We start from the raw sequence: 16,251 nt of genomic DNA on the forward strand, positions 1-16,251 counted from the left end.
CAGACAGGCACCTCGAGCCATGGAGCCATTTCCAGCGTGTCTCCTTCCTGCTCACGTTACAGTTCGAAGGGGAAATCCGCGCTCTGACCCGAATGATGGTCGATCCCAACGTGGCTGAGAAGAAAGGGGGAGGGAAGAATCTGCCGCTTAAACGAGGAGAGATTCTGGACGTCATTCAGTTAACGAGTCCCGAGAGAATACTCTGCCGGAACAACCAGTGGAAGTGTAAGTCTGAGGCACTCCGGTGACCGGTGTAATGCCATGCTTCTCGGGCGGGTCACTCTAAAAAGCCGGCACTGCTAGCACCTGAACTAACACCCCCAGCTCTGTTAGCCATGGCTGTAGGAGGTGCATCAACCTCTCCCTGTGACCCAGCCACCACTGGAGGGAGACAGCACCACACCGAGCGGGGGTGGTTATGTGGCTGTGGTATACATGCCAGCGAGGCAGATATAGAGATGAGCTATTAATGGCTCTTTCGGCAGCTCCTGGCAGTAAAACACCTGGCTTCATACCTGACTTTTGAACTGAAGGAAAATCTATGCCCCGAGACTGTGAAATCTGCCACTGGGTGGAACAGAGCCAAGTTTTATCCTAGATCTCAAACATTTCCAAGTTTAGGGGCCAAAAAGCTCAGCTCAGTGTCCTGCCTTTCCTTCCCCACAGCCCCAGCATTTGCTGAAAACCAGCTGGAGGCCTTGGCTGCACACAGTCTGGCATCTCTCCTGGGCCAGCTGCAGCCTGCACATAGTAGGAGCTCCAGGGCTTCCTGGTGGGATGTGTGTTTGCCCGAGTGAGGGGGAGGGCAGCTTTCATCTCATTCCCGGCACAGCCAAGAGCCGGAGCCCAACCGAGTGCGATGTCCGTGCTGTGCACAACGTGTCTTTAAGAGGGGGGCTGCTGGTGGGCTGGAGATCTTGGGAATGGAGAGATGGAGCCTGGGGAAAGGAAAAGGGAAAGGGATGAATGGGTTGGAGGAGGATGGGAAAGGGATGCTCAGGATGGTTTGAATCCTGGGGTCTGAAAACTCCAGCCTATCGGAGTTCTCGTTGCCCCTGGCCACAAGACTCGCAATAGCCCTATTTCCACTCATGCACATTCTGATGAAATGTACCTTGGAGCCACCAGATGTCAGGGACCTGCCACACACTGGACCTTCTTCTTGGTCCCGTGGCTACCCCCAGCCGAGGCAGACTCTTCCCTGCCCTTCAGCGCGGGGTCGCGGGGTTTCCCTTCCTAGACTGTCAGACTTTGCTAGGGAGAGTCCAGCCAACAGGGCACGCTGAGTGGGGCTTCCCTAGATCAAACATTTGTCTCTCACTTTGCTGCCCCCTTTGGCCACTGCCAGAGGCCACACTGGCTGCTCAACATGGGATCCAGCTTAGCTTCTTCAGGCCAGTCCTGGTTTTGGTTCCTCTCCTCCCTTGCACACCCAGATCACTTACACCAACCCCATACAGCCCAGGTCTGTGCATCCATGTCCTGCACTGCTAGGCTGCCCACTCTGAGAGTGGACATTCTGCTGGGATTGTGGCCCTAGGGGTCTGCTTGCCTGATTCCTTCGCTGCCTGGGTGAGAATTTATATTTCCATTAAATGTGTCCATTCTCCTGTCTGTTCCAGATGGCTACGTCCCCAGGATGGCGCTGCTGCAGCTGTGAGTACAGATACCTTTCCCTCTTGTTTTCTCTTGGTTAGAAATTTTTTTTCAAGCTCTAAAGATTAACCAGAATAGCTGACAATGGACAATAGTTAAATGGATGTTAAAAGGAACAGTCAGGAGAGTGAAATGCCGGGAAGCTGCATGAAATGTTTTAAAAACCCCATAATAGAAGCTCAAACTAAATGTATACCCCAAATAAAAAACAACAAAAAAACAGTAACAGGACCAAAAAATGTCACCATGGCTAAACGACAGAGTAAAACAGGCAGTTAGAGGCAAAAAGGCATCCTTTAAAAATTGGAAGTCAAATCCTAGTGAGGAAAATAAAAAGGAACGTAAACTCTGGCATGTCAAGTGTAAAAGTATAATCAGGGAGGACAGAAAAGAATTTTAAAAGCAACTACAAAAAGACACAAAAACTAACAGCAAAACTATTTTTAAGTACATCAGAATCAGGAAGTCTGCCACACAATCAGTGGGGCCACTGGACAATCAAGGTGCTAAAGGAACATTCAGGGAAGACAAGGCTGTTGCAGAGAAGCTAAATGAATTCTTTGCATCAGTCTTCACTGCAGAGGATGTGAGAGAAAGTCCCAACCTGAGCCATTCCTTCTAGATAACAAATCTGAGGAACTGTCCCAGATTGACCTGTCAATAGAGGAGATTTTGGAACAAATTGATAAACAGTAATAAGTCACCAAAACCAGATGGTATTCACCCAAGAGTTCTGAAGGACTCAAATGTGAAATTGTAGAACTACTAGAGTGACCAGACAGCCAGGGCTGGCTCTAGCGTTTTTGCTGCCACAAGCAGAAAAAAAAAAAAAGCTGTGATCACAAGCGGCGGCAGCTCTACCGCCGCTTCATTCTACAGCAGCAATTCAGCAGCAGGTCCTTCACTCCAAGAGGGAGTGACAGCCCCGCCGCTGAACGGCTGGACGTGCCGCCCCCCTCTTCATTGGCCGCCCGAGGCACATGCTTGCTAGGCTGGTGCCTGGAGCCGGCCCTGCAGACAGCAAGTGTGAAAAATTGGGAAAGGGTGTTGGGGATAATAGGACCCTATATAAGAAAAAGACCCAAAAATCAGGACTGTCCCTATAAAATCGGGACATCTGGTCACCCTACGAATTACTAACTGTGGTATGTAACCTATCATTTAAATCAGCCTCTGGACCAGATGACTGGAGGATAAACAATGCAATGCTGATTTTTTTAAAAGGCTCCAGAGGCGATCCTGGCAATTACAGGCCGGTAAGCCTAACTTCAGTACCAGGCAAATTTGTTGAAACTATAGTAAAACACAGAATTAGCAGACGCATAGATGAACATGATTTGTTGGGAAATAGTGAACATGGTTTTTGTAAAGGGAAATCATGCCTCACCAATCTACTGGAATTCTTTGAGGCAGTCAACAAGCATGTGGACAAGGGGGATCCAGTGGATATAGCGTATTTAGATTTTCAGAAAGCCTTTGACAAGGTCCCTCACCAAAGGCTCTTAAGCAAAGTAAGCTGTCATGGGATAAGAGGGAAGGTTCTCTCATGGATTGGTAACTGGCTAAACGATAGGAAACAAAGGGTAGGAATAAATGGTCAGTTTTCAGAATGGAGAGAAGTAAATAGTGGTGTCCCCCAGGGATTTGTACTGGGCCCAGTCCTATTCAACATACTCATAAATGACCTGGAAAAAGGGGTAAACAGTGAGGTTGCAAAATTTGCAGATGATACAAAACTACTCAACATAGTGAAGTCCAAAGCAGACTGCAAAGAGTTACAAAGGGATCTCACAAAAACGGGGTGACTGGGCAACAAAATGGCAGATGAAATTCATTGTTGATAAATGCAAAGTAATGCACATTGGAAAACATAATACCAGCTACACATATAAAATGATGGGGTCTCAATTAGCTGTTACCACTCAAGAAAGAGATCTTGAAGTCGTGGATAGTTCTCTGAAAACATCCACTCAATGTGCAGCAGCAGTCAAAAAAGTGAACAGAATGTTGGGAATCACTAGGAAAGGGACAGATAAGAGAAAATATCTTATTGCCTCTTTATATAGAGATGATTGAGATGGGGTGATCACATCTGCATGCCATATTCAAGATGTGGGCGAACCATGGATTTATATATCCATGGTTCGCCCACATCTTGAATATGGCATGCAGATGTGATCGCCCCATCTCAAAAAAGATATATTGAAATTGGAAAAGGTTCAGAAAAGGGCAACAGAAATTATTAGGGGTATAGAACAGCTTCCATACGAGGAGAGATTTAAAAGACTGGGACTGTTCAGCTTGGAAAAGAGATGACTAAGGGGGAATATGATTGAGGTCTATAAAATCATGACAGGTGTGGATAAAGTGAATAAGGAAATGTTGTTTACTCTTTTTCATAATACAAGAACCAGGGGTCAGCCAATGAAGAACCAGGGGTCCCCCAAAGAAATTAAGAGGCAGCAGGTTTAAAACAAACTCAGGGAAGTACTTCTTCACACAACACGGTGGAACTCATTGCCAAAGGATGTTGTGAAGGCCCAAACTATAACAGGGTTCAAAAAAGAATTAGATAAGTTCCTGGAGGACAGGTCCATCAGTGGCTATTAGCCAAGATGGTCAGCGATGTAACCCCAGGCTCTGGGTGTCCCTAAAACTCTGATTTCCAAAAGCTGGGACTGGATGACAGGAGATGGATCACTTAATAAATGCTCTGTTCTGTTCATTCCCTCTGAAGCATCTGACTCTGGCCACTGTTGGAAGACAGGATACTGGACTAGATGGACCATTGGTCTGACTTACTATGCCCATTCTTATGTTCTTATGACCTTGATATATTAGGCATCACTGAAACATAGTGGAATGACACAGCTCACTGGGACTACCCCAGGAGAACAGGTCAGGCTGTGGAGATGGGAGAGTAGTACGTTGCCACAAAGAAATCATCTGAAAAACCCTTTAATCTGCATTAGTCTAAGGATGTCCAGGGTAGACCATCCTGCACCGGGCCTTTTCAGGTAACAAAGCTGAGATGCTGTCAGGTATTTCAGGTGTCACAAGGGAACATACTGGATCAAACTGATATATTGGAGATGAGCAAATCCCCACGACGGGTTGGTCTGTCCGGGAGTTCTGGACACTGCCCAGCTCTGTCCAGTGACCTGAATGGTCTGACACTGATGGCAACACACAGAGAGTAGCCCACATCAGCCCATTCACTCAGCAACCTGTAAGGGACCCTCCCTGTCACGCAGCAGACTGGGGGGTTCTACAGTCCCTAGGGTTATATGGGCAGAGCCTGGAAGGCACCAAGGCGCAGATCTCAAAGGTATTTAGGCACCTACCCCCTCACTGAAATTTTTGAGGATTTGTGCCCAATATCTTTAGCCTATCAGCTCCTCCTGTGACTTTTGTGAGCATGCTTAGCCCACCTGTCACTCTCCAGCCTGGAGGATTCCTTCTGTGAGTGAGAAAAATGGATAAAGGAGACTTTTAGATGATGTAATTTTGACGTAATTTATTTGGACATTCAAAAAGCCTCTGACAAAGTCTCACCAATGAGGCTACAAAAGAAGGAAAGGGAATGGAAGGGAAGGGAAAGGAAGTAGTTGTGATCTGAGAGGTGATGTATTGTCATGGATCAGAAGCTGCCTGAGACAAAAACAAAGCGGAGGAATCAGTGGTCAGTTTTCAGCACAGGAAAGGTTCAACAGGGGACGTCCCAAATCCCTGTAATAGGACCAGTGGTATTTCATAGCCTTAGTAGTGGTCTTGAAAAGAGGGTGAATGCCCTTTATAAATGACACAACATGATGTAGGTTACTCAAGACTAGAGAAGAATGTGAGGAGCTTTAGAGGGATGGTGAATGGGTAGCACAATGGCAGATGGAATTCGCCATTGACAAAAGCACCATAGTGGATATTGGAGGGGATGATTAAATGACTCATACACATTCATTATCAATCACACGTAGTCCACCAAGGACCATTGCGCCAGCCAAAGTGACCCCAGATGGTTGCTCTTGGCATCTTGTAGTGAAGTTCCCAGATGTGGTTCAATCCTGTGAATCCATGAATCTATGGGGTGGCCCGTCACCAGGTAGGGTCAGAGCGCGCACCCCTTCGCCTGTCAATGCAGAGTTTGAGAGCTCAGGGTGCAGGGATATTTCTGTCCATCCTGGCCATACAGCTGAAGAACCTGTAACACCGCTGTTGAATATAATGAGCAGTTGAAGGAAGGCCAAGTCTTTGCGAGACTGTGACATTATGCACAGTTAAACCACTTGATGCTCAGGATTTGGTACTGACAGTGCATATGGCCTGCCTCTAGCTGTTCCAAGTCTGCCTATAAGAGGGTCCAGGTCTCTGACCCCCATAGCAATATAGGTGGTACACAGGTCTGCTAGATCCTACAGATTGCTAGGTTCTAACACAATATTAGCTTGCATAAGGAATGTGACTGAAGATAATGCTGAAAATGCTATAATGCCAGTATATATAAAAAGGGGAAGGCTCTGAGTTACTTCAGTGAATTCTTTCCATGTGTCTGGCTGGTAGGTCTTCCCGACATGCTGAGGATCTAACTGATCACCATATTTGGGGTCAGGAGGGAATTTCTCCCCGCAGTCAAATTGGCAGAGACCCTGTGGTTTTTTGCCTTCCTCGGCAGCATGGGGCACGGGTCACTTGCTGATTTAAACTAGTGTCAATGGTGGATTCTCTGTAACTTGTAGTCTTTAAATCATGATTTGAGGATGTCAGTAACTCAGCCAGAGGTTCTGGGTCCATTGCAGGAGAGGCTGGGTGAGGTTCTGTGGCTTGTGATGTGCAGGAGGTCAGACTAGATGATCACAATGGTACTTAGGGAGGTTCGGAGACAGGCCACAAAACTGATTTGAAGGCCTGGAAACCTCTCCTGTGAAACAAGATTGAAAATATAGTGACAGTTAAATCCAGACAGGAGACAAATCAGAAGGGACATGAGAGAGGAACAGAAAATAACAAATGGCTTAGAGAAAGTCAGACACCCATTCCTATTTGCCCTTTCTTATAATGCAAGACATTGGGAAATGATAAAAGGAAATACATGATACAAAATTAACCCATGGAACTAGCTGTCACTAGATATCACTGAGACCAAGAGCCCTGGAGGATTCACAAAAGGACCGGACCTTTACTATGGATAATGAGAACACCCATTGTTACATTGGAAATGTATACCCCCCTGTGTCAGGGCATACACCAGCCTTGAATGGATGGAGCTTAGGAAGAAAATTCCACTATGGGATGATTATTTCATAATTGTCTACTGCGGTGGCGTTTCCTCGCACCTTCTTCTGAAGCATTGGGTGCTGGCCACGGTGGTGCTGGAACAATTTTTATTGTGGGGGTGCTGAAGGCAGAAACCATGTATTTGGGTTGTTATTACTACTATATGCCATCACCCCTAGTTCCAGCACCTATGGCTGGCCACAGTCAGAGACAGGATACTGGTCTAGAAGGACCTTGGGTCTGATCTGGTCTTGCTATTCCCATGTTCCTATGCTCTGTATTTAAAGCTTTTTAAACTTGTGGACTATGCCCATGTGACTATGCCTCTGCCTATCCATGGCTTCCCAGAGACACATGAGCGAAGCAAAACAGCTGTTCAAAGGCTGTAAATCTCACAGTACCTTGTTCTTTTCTATCATAGGGACACTGACATTTACGATGACGTTGCCTTTTGTGGTAGGTATCCAAATTAACCCCACTTCCCTTCCCCCACCCCAGATTCAGAGGTGACTATATGGCTAAGTGCTTGTAATCTACAGTGAGACAAGTAGCCTAGCTCACTGGAGATATTTGAGTCTAGACATGACACCTCCCATCATGGCTAATGGCATTAATTTCACCCCTTGCGGTGCAGAGACTGCTCTGTGGAGGGTCCTGCCAGACCTGCCCATGCTGGGCCACCAAATATGCGTACTATTTGCTTATTCATAGTAGATAGGAATTTGAGTATATTAGATTGCCCAGTCTCCAGGAGCCAGACAGCAGGCTCACCCTTGTCCTCTCCAGGATCCCACTCCCCTTCTCCTTTCTTTCGGGTTTCCTTCTCCCCAGTCTCTCTTCCCCGAGAGACCCCATCTCTCTCTCTCCTCCCCAGAGGTTTTCTGAGCTCTCGGAAGGTTTGACCTACTTTGTTTCCCTTCTCATCTAGCTTTCCCCCACTGTTTCTTCAGCTCACCTCCCTTGAATCCACCACGAACCACATGAGAACGGATGTTACTGGTTGGGCTGGCTGAAGCATTTGCGTACCTACACGGATGTACAGCAGATCTTTAGTTACTAGCTCTCTAATTAATACATATTTTCTCTGCTTATCTTCCTCAGATGAAATTAATTCTTCCACCAACGTCAGCAAGTGATCTCACCAGCAGAGGGGGGGCTGTGAGGACAGAAACATGAAAAACATTAAATGCAAGTTTCCTTCTTCAAATTGGGAGTTGCCTTCTCCACAGTTAGTGCTCCAAAGGCAACGCGTCCCTTGTAACATGGTAGCATGGTTAATTTTAAGATGTTGGGCCTCTGGAAGGATTTTTCCCCCATTCAGCAAAACTACTCAAAAGTAGGACAGGAACCACAATAGTGTTCAGAGAAACAGGTTACAAGTGAGCTGCAAATAAACAATCTGCCGTGTTTCTTGTTTTTGTCTGTGTAAAGAATGGTGATGACCTGAGAGTTTGGGGTTTTTTAAAATTTTGCTGGTTGTTTAGCTTAGAAATCCAGGTCTCGTCTGTCTTGTTTTTCCTGAGAAGATTCTGATATCTCTGCTTCCGAGTATGTGAAGCCTCAGCAACTGAGGAGGGACGGAGAGTTCAGTAACACTGAGTTACACAGGTGTAAATACAACACCACAGTTGGGAGGAAGGATATCTTTGTTAACGATGCAAAGCCCCACCCCTTGAACTGAGATCTGAGAAGGCTTCTGCTCCATTTCTGCCACCCGCTAAGGTGGCATGTAGCAAAATTAGGGATGACCAAACAGGATAGTCCTGATAGCTTGAGGGGAAAGACAAGTGGAGTTTTCAAAATCCCTTTAGGCCTTTATAGCTCAGAATGGAATAAAAAGGGACAAGCCCAATTTCTTGTTCTTTGCAAGTGAGCTAGTGACAATCCAGTTGAGTCTTCCCCTGGCAGCTGGCCACACAGAGACAGAGGTTGGTCTTGTGATTAAAGCACTGGCCGGAAATTTGGGAGATTTGGTTTCAGTTCTTGGCTCTGCCACAGACTCTCTGTATGATCTTTGTACCGTGCTCTGTCTTAGTTTCCCATTTGTGAATGGGGATACTGGTTCTTCCTCTGTCTGTCCAGTTAGATTGTAAACCCTTCGGGGCAGGGACTCTTCCTATGTATATGTACAGCGCCTAGCACCATGGGGCTCACCTGATCTTGGCTGGGGCCTTGGCACCACTGCAAGACAAATAAAGATGCAGTTTGTTTCCAAGATGTCTTTACTACCATTGCTCTCGTTCACTAGTTCTCGTGACTGTTTTCTCAAACATCAAGGAGCCTCAGGAGTTCACACATGGACCTTTGGCTCTGGGTCCATCTTCACCGCAGAGTTAACTAGCGTTACCATAGCGCAAGCGAGAACAGAGACGCTACAAAACAAAACTTGAGTTGCTGGGTCCACACTGGCATTGTACTCCCTCAGGAGAGACTTCTGGGTGCCTGGCCTACAGTTCATTGCGGTGCCGTATGTGGAGCTGCTCTGTGAACTCTTTCCCCAGGGAACCTGTGAGAATGTCAGACCAGGGCCTGCAGTGTTGCTGAGCACAAGTCTTACTCATTGCAGCACCAGACTGCCAGGCTAGGTGGGGAACCTGCAGCTTATGCCCCACAAACAGAGGCTACACTCACTGACTGTGGAATCTGCTGAACTGCTGATTGGTCATCTCTAAGGATACAATTTGGTCACCGATTCCGTGACTTTAACAGACTCCGTGACTTCCGCTTCAGCTTCAAACCCTCCTCCCTCCCGTGTGGCAGGGCCCCAGCTGTCCGCCCCCAGGCCAGTGGGGCTCAGGCTGTTAGCCCCCCCACAATGGGCCTCCAGCTGTCAGCTCCCCGCCCCATGCAGGGCTTCAGCTTCAGCCCCACACCGCAGGGCTCTGGCTTCCATGATTTATGGTTTATTGTCCACATCCTGCCCATGAATTTTAATAAAAATCCCAGTGCCAAAATCTTAACCTTGTCATCTTCTAGCATAAAGCTTCCCTTTCCTGACACATCCATGCTGTGAGCAACTAGTTGCTTAGGGTTACCATATTTAAAAAATAAAAAAAGAGGACACTCCACTGGGCCCTGGCCTGCCCCTTTCCCACCCCCGCCCCCACCCCAACTCCGCCCCTTCCCCAAAGTCCCCGCCCTAACTCCCCCTCCTCCCTTCCAGCCACGCGAAAAGGGCTGCACGAGCGCTACTGGCTTCATTGTTTGCCGGGCTCCCCACAGACCCTACGCCCCCGGCCGGCACTTCCCCAGCACAGCTGGAGCCCGGGAGGGGAAGTGCTCGGCCGGGGGCGCAGGATCCAGAGGCATGGGGGCTGCCCGAAGCCGGTAGCGCTCGGGCAGCTCGGCTCTTACAGATCCCAGGAGTCAGGGAGCACAGCAGCCCCCAGCGCCCGCTCTAAGGTAAGCCAGGGAGTATTTTTCCTGGACATGTTCGGCTTTTTGGAAATTCCCCCCAGACGGGGGTTTGATTACCAAAAAGCCGGACATGTCCAGGAAAAACCGGACGTATGGTAACCCTATAGTTGCTAGGCCTGGAACTGGCCAGAGCCCTGAGACCAAGTGCTTGCCTGGGTTCCACTCCTTGTTCCTGCTCCCTCGTCCGGGCTCCAGTATTGACTCCAGTTTTAATCCTCGGCATGGCTTCTACCCCTGACCCCCTTGGCGTGACTCCAGACCCCAACCCCAACTCTACTTTGGGCTTTGACCATTAGATCAGACCATCCACGTATGGGCCCTGACAGTTTGCTCAGACCCTCTCAGTCTCTTCCAGGACTTGTTGCTGAACCCCTGAACTGAGTATGGACATTGCTGCCACACCAATGCCCCAGGGGCCTAGGAGTCTGTGGGGACAGATTGCTGTCCTCCAGGCTGAGAACCAGATGCTGAGGGATCAAGTATGGTATCTGCAAACAGAAAATTGCTCCCTGCGGGAACAAGTTGCAGCCCTCAGAGCAGCTGCAGGTATCCCCTTGTCTCCCTTACGACACCAGCCCCAGAGTTCCATTACCAGAGAGATATGATGGCACCCACAGCAAGGTTTGCACGTCTGTTACCCAGTGTAGACTCTTATTTATGCTCCAGCCCCAGGAATACACCACAGACCAGATGCTTGCTTGCCGAGGAGGCCCTAGCATGGGCCCGTGATGGGATCCCCAGGGTGCAGCCTGGGACTGTGGGACCGCTGTGCCCCCTGAACTCTCTCCAGCCTGGGTTGTCTCTCACAACACTTTGCTAATGACAAGCAGCAAACCCCCTCCAGGCGCTGTGATCACTCAGCACAACAGCATGTGGAGCCCCACACCCAGCTAGATTGCATGAATGCTCCTGGAGCCACTCATGAATCACACAGAGAAAGGCATCAGCCGAATCCCCCCAGCTTCCAGCATGGTACCCCAGGAATATACCGCCTTGCACTGCTCAAGACAAGCAGGGCAAATTTATTAATTGGTTCATCAATGGAAAGTGGATATACAGCAGCCTTTGTAAACCTGAGCAAGCACACTTACCAAACACTTCAGGCAAACTCTCTAGTAAAGATAAACAGTTAAACAAATTTATTGGCTACAAAAGATAGATTTTAAGTGATTATAAGTGATAGGCAAAAAGTCAGAGTTAGTTACCAAAATAAAATAAAATATAAGCACGGAGTCTAAACTCTCAACTCTATTAGACTGGGTAACATCTAAATTAAGGAGTTTTTCTCACCCCACTGGATACTGCAGGTCATAATACACAGGTTTCACCCTTGAAACCTGGCCCAATCTTGTCTGTTGGAGTCTTCAGTCTTCTGAGTATCCTTGTTCCTTGCAGCATAGGTGGGTGGAGGAGAAAAGGCGAAGCATGGGGCCCCTGTGTTCTGTTTTCTACCCTTAGTGCATGTGCTTGGAGAACACAAGTCCAGGCATGTCTAGTGGGCACTGCTGTCACAAGGTAAAGCAATACCCCGGTGTGGCTCCTGTGAGTGAGTCATTGAATTGTAGGTCCTCTGCTGGACAATGGCTGGTGGTGTCTGTTCAGCACCCACCCGGGTGTTGGTTGCCTCCCCTGTCTCTGGAGAGCTAGTATCTGGGTGCTTCCCAAACCCACAGCATATTTTAGTGACAACAATACAACACAATTCTCATAACTTTATATGCATTAATGAGATACATATTTAAATAGAAAAATGACTTTCAGCAGATCATAACCTTTCCCCTGATACCGCACATGGCCTGCTTTATATGCAATATCACAATTATATATAAATAAGGAATATAGGGGTTATAGGTCGCTCCCCCAAGGTATAGAATGTCACAGGGCCTCTCCCCTTTTAGAGCAGGACCACCCAGTGCTGACTGTGACGGGTTCCTCCCAGTGTGCCACTTGGAACTGGGGTACCACTGAGCCCGCCTGACCCACCAGCCTGGGCTCCCTCTCACACTGTGGTGCTGTGATAAGTTGCCAAGCTCTCCAAGCTTGCTTTCACCAGCACACACCCAGGGACACACCCAGCTGCAGCTTCACACACACATGCTGAGATCAGCTCTGCCTGGGAAGCCTCAGCTAAGGCACCTCCCAGTTGCTAAGGCTTGCACCCCCCTCTGGAATGTAAACCCAAAATTGTACCGTCTTGGCTGCACAGGGAACTGTACAGTGTACGCTCATAAAAGTCGACCCCTCCCTCAATGTGGAGAGAGAGATGCAACCACAGGCGTCGACTTTTCAGTGTGCCGGGGGGTACTTGACCCCTGGCTCTGCCCCAGGCCCTGCCCCCACTCCACCCTTCCCCCAAGGCCCCACCCCCACCCCACCCCACCTCTTCCCACCCCCCCCACTCCAACCCCACCTCTTTCTGCCCCAATCCACCCCCCCTCTCCAAGCACGCCGAGTCCTCTCTCCTCTCCCTCCCCTTCAGAGCCTCTCACATGCTGCGAAACAGATGGTCACGACAGGTGGGAGGCACGGGGAGGGAGGGGGATGTGCTGATCGGCAGGGCCTGCTGGTGGGCAGGAGGTGCTGGGGGGTGGAGGGGAGTTGGGGGGCTGTGGGTGGGTGCTCAGCACCCACCATTTTTTCCCCAGCCCCAGAGCACCCACAGAGTTGGTGCCTATGTATGCAACAGCTTTCTGTCCCAAGTTATAATTTCTACACACTGGTTTTAGCTAAAACAAAAACAAATTAATTAACTACAATTGATAGATTTTAAGTGATTATAAGTGATAGCAAACTTACCTTAGTAAATGAACAAAATCGCAAACTGAGCTTAACACACATAACACACTAGGTGTAGGATATGAATTAGCGAAATCTCACCCTGAGTGCTAAACAGGCTGTCAGATTCTTAAGGCACAAGCTATATTGGCTTTCCCAAGTTTTCATACACAGGCTAAAAATCCTTCTAGCCTGAGACCATCACTTCCCACAGTTCAGTCCTTACCCCTCACGTGGGGGGAGGGATAGCTCAGTGGTTTGAGCATTGGCCTGCTAAACCCAGGGTTGTGAGTTCAATCCTTGAGGGGGCCACTTGGGAATCTGGGACAAAATCAGTACTTGGTCCTGCTAGTGAAGGCAGGGGGCTGGACTCGATGACCTTTCAAGGTCCCTTCCAGTTCTAGGAGATGGGATATCTCCATTATTATTATATTATTATTATTATTATTATGTTTCCAGGTGTGTTGTTATAGGGAGAGTGAGGTACCAGCATGATGTCATTGTCCCCCTTTTATATTTTCTTCCCACTCGCTGGAAAGCTCTTTTGCTGTGATCTGGATCAAACAGTTCCCATTGTGTAGTGCTATCTCTGAGAGGTTTCTATTGTACACCGTTCCTGGGATAATCCGTATGCTTGTGTGCCTTTCCTCAATAAGCCATTAACATTGTTTGGCCTTTTTACGGTTGTACTTGAAAGTCTGCTTGTGGGTGTTTTCAACCTCACAATCAGTTTCAGTAACACCTACGTAGCCAAACTTCATAACTTCCCATATGACGATAAAACTTTTAGAATGATACCTCACAAGGCAGACTTTGTACAAAACATGTCCTAATTACATGATAGTGCTGAACATTGGGGTGCCAGGATGTCACACTGACCACCTGGGATTCTTTCCTGCAAGGGTTTACTCCCATGTGTGACAACTCACATAAAGCTCACACAATGGAGACTGCCTTATATGATCTCCAGCTAACCCTGGGTCAACCCCTTCCTATGTCACCCAGTTTAGATGTTTGGCCATAGACACCTCCTGGAATGATGTCACACTTGTCCATCAGTCGCTGCAATGAATTAGAGGACAAGCTGACACAGGTAGACCATCCTGCCAAGTTAGAGGCTTTTATGGAGTTGTGTATCAGGATAGACGCCACGCTTCATGAATGACAATGGAACTCAGGAAGCCACCGTCTACGTTCCGCCCTTGCCCATGGTTGAGCCCTCAGACTCAAAGGTGGTCAAGCCCATGCAGATAGACGTGGTGCAGCCCCACCTGTCCCTGGGTGAGCAAGAGCACCGAAAATAGGAATACCTGTTTCTACCGTGGAGGAGCAGGACATGCAGTATCCATGTGCCCCGCCAAAATCTCCGCCAGCCCAGTAACAGGAAAACCTCAGGTTCAGGCTCGGCTGGGGTCCCGAATCTGGTCACCACCATTGACAGATCCAAGGTTAAGTTCAACTAGGAGGCCCTCAGTCAGAGCTGGTACTAGGCATAAACAGACTAAGCAATTGTTTAGGGCCTTGAGCAGCTCCAGGGAGCCCCCTATTCACTTTTTATTATGTGTCGTGGGGGGGGGGGCAAGCAGGGGCAAGGGGGGGGAAAAGCAGTGGCAAGGAGCAAGCAGGGGCAATGGGGAGAGAGAGTCGGGGCGCACAGCAGGCCCACCACAGTCCCAGACTGCACGCTGGGGGGATCTAGTCACATAGAGTGTTGGGGTTCTTAGGCATTGGCTTGTTTTGACCTTGTTTTGAAATGGGATTAGCTTGATTTTTGGCTTATTGTGAAAGTCGGGGTGCTTATTTACTGCGTGAAAGTTGGCAACTGTGCCTCCCAGTACAACTCCAAACCATCCCCGATATGGTGGATACAGTGGATGGGTCCCCACTGACAGCAGGCCCAGTGTCTCAGAAGACTGTATCTTTGGAAGTGGTGATTAGGGAACACCAAGAAGTCCTACAGTTCAGTCTTATCAGCTCCCCATATTTTACCTTGATTTTTGGGGACACCCTGTCTAATCCAGCACAACCCCATAACCTGTGGTCCCAGGGCACCATCTCTTTCCCATCGAGCTTCTGTAGAAAGAACTGCCTCCCACTTCAAGAACCCAGACTCCTAGAACCCAAGCCGGAAAACTGCTTCATGCACCCAGAGGTTTCTCCCAGTGGCGGACACTCTGTCAGTTCCAGAAATGCCAACTCTCCATGAAAAACCATTCCTCCCCACAACATACTGAGACTACCAGGAGGTCTCTGCAAAATGAAATGCAGCCACATTGCCCCTGCATTGTGATTACGATTGTTCCATAGCAGGGGTGGCCAACCTGTGACTCCGGAGCCACATGCGGCTCTTCAAAGGTTAATATGTGTCTCCTTGTATAGGCGCCAACTCTGGGGCTGGAGCTACAGGCGCCAACTTTCCAATGTGCTACAGGGTGCTAGCTCTGCCCCAGGCCCAGGCCCCACTCCACTCCTTTCCCCAAGGCCTCCATCTCTTCCCCTGAGTCTGCCGTGCCCTTTCTCCTCCTCCACCCCCCACCCCGAGCCTCCTGCACACCACAAAGCAGCTGATCGCGGCGGGTGGGAGGCACAGGAATGGAGCGTTAGGTGCTGATCGGCGGTGCTGCTGGTGGGTGGGAGATGGGGGGCTGCTGATGTATTCCTGTGGCTCTTTGGCAATGTACATTAGTACATTCTGGCTCCTTCTCAGGCTCAGGTTGGCCACCCCTGTTCCATAGACCTTCAACCTGGAGCTAAAATTCCATTCAGACACACTCATTCCATGTCTGAGCCAGGATTAGCAGTCTTAAGAGAATACATCCATGAAAACCTAGGAAAAGGATTTATTTGCCACTCTACCTCCACTGCAGGCCCCCCTGGTATTCTTAGTCAAAAAGAAAGACGGCTCTCTGAGACTTTGTGTGGACTTCGGGGCGCTCAACCAAATAACCGTACTCAATCAGCACCCACTGCTGTTAATTCTGGAGGTTTTGGATAGAATACGGTTGGCTTGGTGTTTACCAAATTGGATCTTAGGGGAGAATATAACCTAGTTTGCATCAGGGTGGAGGATGAGTGGAAGGCAGCCTTTAGGACTAGGTATCAGCATTTTGAATATTTAGTAATGCCCCTCAG

General features: G+C 48.7%; 1 protein-coding gene across 1 annotated transcript in view; it reads left to right on the forward strand.

The window, feature by feature from the left end:
* Nucleotides 1-9,092, forward strand: part of PRAM1 (PML-RARA regulated adaptor molecule 1) — a 32,064-nt gene extending 22,972 nt beyond the window's left edge. Inside the window, exons 7-10 of the mRNA XM_054013924.1 lie at nt 63-225; nt 1,623-1,656; nt 7,349-7,383; nt 8,029-9,092. Of these exons, the coding sequence (XP_053869899.1) occupies nt 63-225; nt 1,623-1,656; nt 7,349-7,383; nt 8,029-8,063 (267 nt within the window). The 3' untranslated portion in view covers nt 8,064-9,092. The remainder of the gene's footprint in view (nt 1-62; nt 226-1,622; nt 1,657-7,348; nt 7,384-8,028) is intronic.
* Nucleotides 9,093-16,251: the final 7,159 nt, after the last annotated feature.

This window comes from Malaclemys terrapin, chromosome 24, assembly GCF_027887155.1.
Source record: "Malaclemys terrapin pileata isolate rMalTer1 chromosome 24, rMalTer1.hap1, whole genome shotgun sequence".
NCBI lineage: Eukaryota > Metazoa > Chordata > Testudines > Emydidae > Malaclemys > Malaclemys terrapin.